This window comes from Candoia aspera, chromosome 2 (genome assembly GCF_035149785.1).
Source record: "Candoia aspera isolate rCanAsp1 chromosome 2, rCanAsp1.hap2, whole genome shotgun sequence".
NCBI classification, from domain to species: domain Eukaryota; kingdom Metazoa; phylum Chordata; class Lepidosauria; order Squamata; family Boidae; genus Candoia; species Candoia aspera.
The window spans coordinates 2,549,592-2,557,242 of NC_086154.1; the positions used below are offsets into that span (position 1 = coordinate 2,549,592).

The window sequence follows — 7,651 nt, forward strand, 5'->3', positions numbered from 1 at the left end:
TCAGCCGGGGGGCTGCAAAGGGAGGCTCCAGTGTGATGCTGCTGACGTGGGATTTATCCCTAATTGGCTTAATTAAGGGGTTAATCAAGAGAGGAGGCCTCCCCCCCACAGATATTCAATACTGTGTTAACCAAGAAGGTGGTGCTACGATGGGGGTGGCAGGAAAGGACGGAGCCTGGTGCAACTTACCAGAACTTATGTGAAATGGCAAAGGGGGGCGGGAAGGGAGGGCAGCCCACAAATTTGGGGTGCTCCTTCCCCTTCCCCCAATGACCTGAATGGTCCCCCTCCTTTCCTTCCCTTTTGCACTTTCCCAAAAGTGGGAAACATCCTGGGCAATGTTTTAGTGTTGTGTGTTTTTGTTTTTAATTGCATCACATTTTGGGGTCCCCTGGAAGGAAAAGTGACCAAAGACCTCAGAAAAAGATTTGGGGGATCCAGATAATCTTGGAAAGTTTTGCTGCAGAAAGTAAATGAGCCCAATTCCCAGCAAGGAGGATTTGCGCATCATTCAAGGCTCCTGCAGTTACTTAAGAGGTATTTTTGGGGAGAAAACAGAATTAAACCCATCAGTTCCTGGAGGGGAATGCAAAGCGCTCACCTGCAGGTTGTTGGATGGAGGTTGCTGAAAAGAAAGAGAGAGAGAGAGAGATACAACCAATACTGAAAAGGGTCTGGAGCGCTTAGGGGTCCCACTCTCAACTGACAGCCCATAATATGTTGCATTATAGTCTCTTACAGCCTCTCCAAGAATAAAGCTTCCTAAAGAAATTTCTCATCAATCTGGACAATGGATTACTCAGGATCATGCCCCCAAGGGATCCATCCAAGGATTTCCCTCTTTCTATGGCTGTTTGGTGCCATCGGAGGATCTGTGGTGGCTCAGTGGGGCCACCAGCCTTGGGACTGGGGGGGTCCAGGAAGACCTTCTATGCCATCTTGATCAGATGCCTCCCCTACATGATCCCCTCCCCAACTCTCCTTATCCAGCCCCAAAGACTCACCTTTCTTGCTCTTCAGGTAGAGGGAGAGCCCCACAGCCAGGAAGGCCACCCCCAGCACGGCCCCCACGGCCCCCGTCCAGAGTTTGCTCCTGGCAGAGTTGGAGGAACGTGGCTCTGGGGAGGGAGAGGGAGAAGGAGCCCGGCGTGAGCAGGAGGATCAGGGCCAGCTTCCTCCAGGCGGTCCGTTCTGGCTCTGGACTCAGAGAGGGTCTTGCCAGCCCCAGCGGTGCCCCCTTCTCGGGCAGGATGGCGTCCCCAGAGGGGGAGGGCAGGGAGGGGAGGGCAGGGAGGGGCTTACCCCACTGGACGGTGACGGGGGCCTCCAGGCTGGCGTGCCCCACCTGGCAAGCGTAGACGTCCCCCCGCTCGGGCCGGGTCTCCAGCATCACCTGGCGCTGGTAGGTCCAGTCTCCGTTCTGCAGCTCCTCCCCGAAGGCGACGCCCTCCTTCTCCGGCCGCCCGTTCTTCAGCCACCGGATGTCGATCTCCAGGGGGTAAAAGCCCGTCACGGTGCAGAGGAGGATGGTGTTGGGGGACGCGGGGTCTGCCTTGGTGGGGGAGATGGTGACGGTGGGCTTGGCTGGGGGGGAAGCAGGAGGAGAAGGAAGGACGTGGGAGAATCAGCAGGGCCAAAAGCAGGAAGGATTTCAATTTTTAAATTACGGAATGAAGACAAAATAACAAATTGGCCTCTACCAAATAAAAGCAAAGATTAATTCTAGAAGATTTTTTCAAAAATTAACAGAATTGGAAGAAGGTGAAATATTGTCTTTGGAGACACCAGTGGACTCTCAGGCCTGAATTTAGATAAATCGACTCAAGGCAGGAAACGCGGACTGGCCCCGATGGACGTTTGGAGACTGCAAAACCCAACCGAGAGAGGCCGGACCTTCTTCCCGGCCAGGCATCAGTCCGACTCCGGAAGAGACGCCTGTTCGGCCGCTGAGACTTTAACGCCCCCTATTCACGAGGGGCAAATCCCTCCAAGGACATTCACGGAGCATAATCCGATATTATTTGCGTGCTGCTCAGGAGCAAAACTTCCTTTCAGAGGGGGGACGAATGATGGGTTGCGACCTCATGGCGCCATCCTACAGAAATGCCAGGAGGAATTGCATTTCTTTTCCAAAGTAAACAGGAATCTCTGACACAACCTTTTGGGAAACAAGGAAAGGGTATATGGGGGGCCGTTTATTAAACTGACAGCAAAACAAAGAGGAGAAAACACTAAAAGGGAGGAACAATTGGATGCCAAAATACGAGTGCAGACGTAACCCCAAAAGACACCCGATGAAAGAACCGCAAGAAGCTAACTTACTGGAAATGGAAGAATTCCAAGAGAACATAAAATTGGCAAACAAAAGAACTTTGAACATGCGAATAAACCAGGAAACTTCCCAGCCTTTCAGCTTCGAAAAAATAAAGAAAAGCAGACAAGATCAGCAATTGTTACACCAACGATCAGAAATCATGGAAGAATTGGCAGCTTTTTCAAAATAATTATATTCCATGGCTGACATCAATGAAGCTGCCCTGAAGAAATATCTTGGAAGGTTGGTTATCAAAGGATTTTAATGCCCAACGTGGACATATACTAAGCAAACCTGCAACTATCCAAGAAACAAAAGTGGCAATAAAAAAAAGCAGACCCGGAAAAGCACCAGGTCCAGCCGGGCTCAGGAGTGCAAAGGACGTGAGGAGGAACCGTTGGGAGCGACAATTAACCAGCACAAGAGATTGAGGCGATGCCGCTGACCGGGGAAGAAAAGCATTTCGTGTGGCACACAAAAGACACATCGACCAAACGGGTTAGATTCCGAAAAGAAACATCCAGAACGATGGCAGGTTGCAATTCACCTAATAGAGCATCTCGGCCAGAAGGAAGGAAAGCAGCATTAAGTTTTCTGCACACAGAAAAGGCCTTTGACTCCCCATTCCTTCTGTCAGCGTGCAATAAAATAAGCCCCGCACGTGATGTGGCATTCACCACCACAGAGCCACAAGGGGCAATAAGGCAGTGGGTGAAAACCATCCATCAATTCTCTGGATACCAAATCAACGTCCCCAAGCCAAAAATTATCCACCTTTAAAGCTTTCACACATAAATTTTCTTGATGTAGAAGGCAGTGATACTTCATCAAACGTGACTTGCCCGGTGGCACTTGCATCCTCTTCTATCAATTTTGTAGGTCCCCCACTTTCACCAACCGTCACCGGGGCGCCATCAGTAGATATACCAGGTATGTTGACAGTGGTTAAAGAAAATCGCTTTGATATCGTATTTATTGCTTCGTACAAATCAAGCGATTTAGCCGTGTCCTTTAACGGCACCAAAGAAGCCATTTCTTCAGTGACATTATATTCGTTATCAACGCCTCTAATAAAAGTGGCAAGTTGAGCCGTATCTGGAGCATCGGTACTTCCATCCATCGCCAGAGCAGGTGGGAAAGGTCCCCTCGGCAAGCACCGAGTCACGTCTGACCCTCGGGGGGAGGCCACTTCCGCGACATTTTCTTGGCAGACTATAGCGGGGTGGTTTGCCATTGCCTTCCCCAGTCGTCCAAAGCATGAAGTTTGAAAGTAGCAGCTTTACCCTTCAAACCTCTCTTGACAGATTTTCCTGTTGGTTCAGTTCGCCTGGCTATAGTCTGGTGAGACAAAATGATTTTAGAAAAATTGCTTTTTTTATCAGGACAAATTATATCTGCCACGCTTTCCATACATTGCTTAAGAAACTCACCATCAGTAAGTGGATTTGATTTCTTGCAGTCAGATTTGCCACCAAATAACTAGCTTTTACAGTAGAGTCCTTATGAGTTGTGACTTCTTTGAAAAAAAATTGTTGAGACGATAGACTTTTTTTCAGTTCTGCTAATTTGTCATTACGACAAATCCCTTGATATGCTTTGAATTTGGCAGCATGTTTTTCCATATAATGCCATTTCAGATTGTAGTCTTTGAAAACTGACACATTTCCCTATAAATTAAGCACAGTGCCTCAGTATTTGTCTCGACAAAAAAGTACTCAACTGTCCATTTTTTACTGAATACTCTTCCTTCATCGGCGATTTTTGTTTTTTTCCTTTCTTTTTTGGGTTCTGTTTTTTGTTGAAACGATGTTGAAGCCATGCTGGAATACATTTATTTAGGAATAAAGATCTTTTTTAAGAAATAACACATTGATCGTAAATTGCTAGGCAGGCAAATAAACAAAGCAAAGTGTTATAATCAAAGTGTAATCGTCGTCACAGAACACATCTAGGTAGGTTGAAATATTATATATCATGCCATGTCGCCACAAGCTGACGTGTGCAGCGGGCAACGGTGGCATCAGCACTGCTCCGCCCCCTCCCCTGCACAGCGTTCCGTTGTTTCTGCCTACGCAGTCCGCCCTCGAGCACCACGCAATCAAGTCAGGAAAAAAAAATTGCAAACTAATGTTAAGAGTTTATGATTTTTTGGGGCCGCATTACTAGCTGTTCAGGGCTGCAGCTGCCTGTGGGCCTTGGGTTGGACATGATTGCCTTAAACAATGAAGGTTTTCAGAGGACTAAAAAGCCAGTGACAGAAGATTCTGTAAAATGAATAAAATCCCACTTGATCTGGAGAAAACACAGAAATAAGCGGAAAATAACAGAATGAAATTTAAGGGGAAAAAGGGGCAAAGTGTGATGTGGCTATAATTTTAGGCAGCATCAACAGGAAGACTTTTTTTAAGGAAAGGGCAAAGGAGCAACCATCAGGGGTAGCCGTTTACTTCTCTCAACTGCCCAAGTCCTCTCAAGGAAGATTCATCCCCCCTCAGAAGACTAACAAGTTCCGAATTCCCCTTTCGGAGCCAGATGGACAGAAGAGCTTCTCGGGGATCTTGCGCTGTGCCGGATCCTTGTTGGGGGTCCTTTGGGGGAATTTGGGGGGGGAGACCAAAAATAAAATATAAATAAAATAAAATATAAATAAAATAAAATATAAATAAAATATTATTTTATAATATCATTTATATTATAAACAAATAAAAATGTAAATAATAAATAAATAAAAATAAAAATGCAAAATACAAAAATTAATTTAGGCCATGTGCAAGAAATCTGGGAGAGAGAATCAAGATTTTAATGGGTTTCTTTAAACTCTGCCCCCAAATCAGGAACTTTCCAGCTATGAGACGGAAGTGATTTGGCTGAAGGGCCAAGCAAGGGTGGGGTCCTTGGTGCTCTCCGAGCCTTGCTGGTTTCTTGCAGACGCTCCATGGCCAGACTAGGCAACCCCTTCAGTGCCAAGGGGGAGTGGGCCCTGCTCTCAGCTGACATAGTGGCTTCGATTGGGCTAACAATGTTTCTCAGCCTTTGAACCAGCCTTTTCTCAAGGCAGGGGGAAAAGTCCCTAAACCATTCCGTAGGACTGAGGTCTGCGTCTTGGTTTAAACACGGAATCAGTATAATTTCTAGATCATTTCCTCTGTTTGTTTGTTTCTTTGTTTGTTGGATTTAGAAGCTGCCGGACTCCAAGTAAGTCTGAATAAAGAATAGGGAAGGAAAAGAAGGAAAATGTCCAGAGAACGGGCAGAAGGAGAGGCGAAAGAACCTTCGCTAACCCCCCTTTTCAGACCTTTGGAAATTCATTTTTGTCCTAAAACGGGGCCCAGGAGGAAAAGAGGAGGAGAGCCATGGGCTCCTGGCCAGAAAGGGGGACCGGGAGGCCCTTCGATCCATCGATCGGTCGCTAAGGATCTATTTGGGAGGAGGGAGACGTTGCTGGGTTCCCCCACACCACAAAAGTCATCTTTGGGCCCTTTTCCGGAGGGGATCAAAGGGATCCCTGCTTCCGGGCAGGGAGAGAGTCTGGATCCCAGGAAGGAGAGGGATATTCTGTAGATCTGGGAGCGCGGAATAAAGGAGGAGCAAAGCAGGGCTGCCAGAGGCCCAGAATTTCGATAGCCCAACACGCCCCCTCGTAGCCCAAAAGGAGCCCCAAAAAACTGCAACCCACAAACAACCCTCCCGGACTCACTTCTCCGGCCAATCATACGCCCCGTCTTGGCCACCTCGTAGTTCTGCCGGCAGATATCCACAACGGCCCTCAGGCCCTGCAGGTAGACCTTATCGCTGTTCCAATAGTCGGCATCGGGCTGCCCCAACTCGGTCACGGCCACGAACTTGCCGAGGTCGCTGTCGAAGCGGACAAACTCCTGCCGGTCGTAGAAGTACCTCTGCAGGAACCGCACCCGCTGCGTCCCGTTCAGGAAGCGGCACTCGCCCTTCACCTGCTGCAAGAAATGGGCTGCGAGGAGGAGGAGGAGGAGGAAGGCCGTCAGGAGGGAGTCCCAAGCCCATCGCTCCCAGCCGCGACTGGAGGAGGGACCCACGCGGGGAGGGGGAGGGGAGGGCGGAGACCTGCTAGGGAGGCCGATGGATGGCCTCTGGAGGGCCCACTCGGAGGGGGAGGGGGAGGGCCTTTCTCGCCCCCCCCCCACTTTCCTGGTGGGGCTCCCTGGGGGAGAGCCTCTAAATGGAGATTCTTAAAGAAAAACGCGTTTCTGTTGAAGGAAAAATACTTTTCCTTCAATACAGTTTCCCGCTTTCCCTTTCGCTTTCCTTCTCCTTCCTCTTTTAACGCAACAAACGGGGGGGTGAGGGAGGGAGGGGCCCCGGCTGTGTCTCGAAAGGGGGTCCCTCTCCGTCCTCCTGGGGGGCTGTGGGGAGGGGGGGGGCAGAGACCCCGCAGAGATCGAGGATCCTGCAGGCTCCCCCCTCTCTTGCCCTCGGCCCCTTCCCCAAAGTCCCTCCTGGGGGTCCCAGCCCCTTCCCTCCCCTCCCCCCAGCATCAGGGGCACCCTCCCAGCCCCCTCTCCCCGCCCAGCCCCCTCCTTACCGGGGGGCTCCTTCCCCCCTTCGCTTCCGGGGATCCAGCACAGCGCCCCCACCAGCAGCAGCAGCAGCAGGGGGACCCCGGCAGACCCCATGGGGCTGCCCCACATGGGTATCCCAAATAGAGAGGGGAGGGGGACGGAGATGCTCCCAGCCCCCGAGGCGGAATCGGAGGCTCTGGATGGGGGAGGAAGCGTTTTTCTGAGACTTTGAATTGGGAGTGCCCAGAAAGGCAGAAGGACCAATGGGAATTCTCGCTCCTGCAGCGTCATCGGTCTCCGGGCAGAGTCTCTCCTGATTCGCCCGGTGGAGGAGATAGTTCGGAGCAGAGAAGGAAGCGGAGAAAGGGGGAGGGGGATCCTTTCGGTCTTGGGGGGCTGCAGCTCCGGGGGGGTCCCTGCCGGCCCCAGAGGGGACCCCCCTTCCTTGGCCCTCCCCGCAACTCTCAGCCAGGCTCTCTCTTTCTCTGTGCGCCTGGAGGGGGTGGACTAGATGCCCTCTGAAGCCTTCTTAAGGCCCCGGGGAACCGCAGGCTGGGGCTGCCGGACTCTGAAGGGGGCCTGGTCCTTCCCGGGACAAGACCCTGCAAGGCAAGAGGTCCGGGGCGTCTCCTCGGTTCCAGCTGAGTCGGGGGTCCCTCCGTGGGGAGGCTGGAAGTGGGAGGCTTGAAAGGAGGGAGCATGTGGGAGCAGCCCCTGGGTCTGAGCCTGGAGGCGGTGCAGGGGGTGACGGGGGGGGGAGGCTCATCCTCAGCCCGTCAGGCCTGGGGGGGTGGCAGAGGCA

General features: G+C 51.4%; 1 protein-coding gene across 1 annotated transcript; it reads right to left on the minus strand.

The window, feature by feature from the left end:
- Positions 1–569: 569 nt before the first annotated feature.
- Positions 570–6,971, minus strand: LOC134488873 (H-2 class II histocompatibility antigen, E-S beta chain-like). Its single transcript, XM_063291207.1, has 5 exons — positions 6,873–6,971; positions 6,012–6,281; positions 1,303–1,584; positions 1,005–1,118; positions 570–625 (listed from the first exon to the last, which is right to left on the minus strand). The coding sequence occupies exons 1-5, from the start codon at positions 6,961–6,963 to the stop codon at positions 570–572; spliced, it is 813 nt and encodes a 270-aa protein (XP_063147277.1). The 5' UTR covers positions 6,964–6,971.
- Between the last annotated feature and the right edge of the window lie 680 nt (positions 6,972–7,651).

What these genes read in the sequence shown, in the direction of transcription:
- LOC134488873 (XM_063291207.1), bottom strand. Translation starts at nt 6,963, where the DNA reads ATGGGGTCTGCCGGGGTCCCCCTGCTGCTGCTGCTGCTGGTGGGGGCG. An exon ending in AGGGGGGAAGGAGCCCCCCG is followed by an intron (nt 6,282 to 6,872) that starts GTAAGGAGGGGG and finishes TCCTCCTCGCAG; the next exon opens with CCCATTTCTTGCAGCAGGTG. An exon ending in CTACCTGAAGAGCAAGAAAG is followed by an intron (nt 626 to 1,004) that starts GTGAGTCTTTGG and finishes CTTTCTTTTCAG; the next exon opens with CAACCTCCATCCAACAACCT.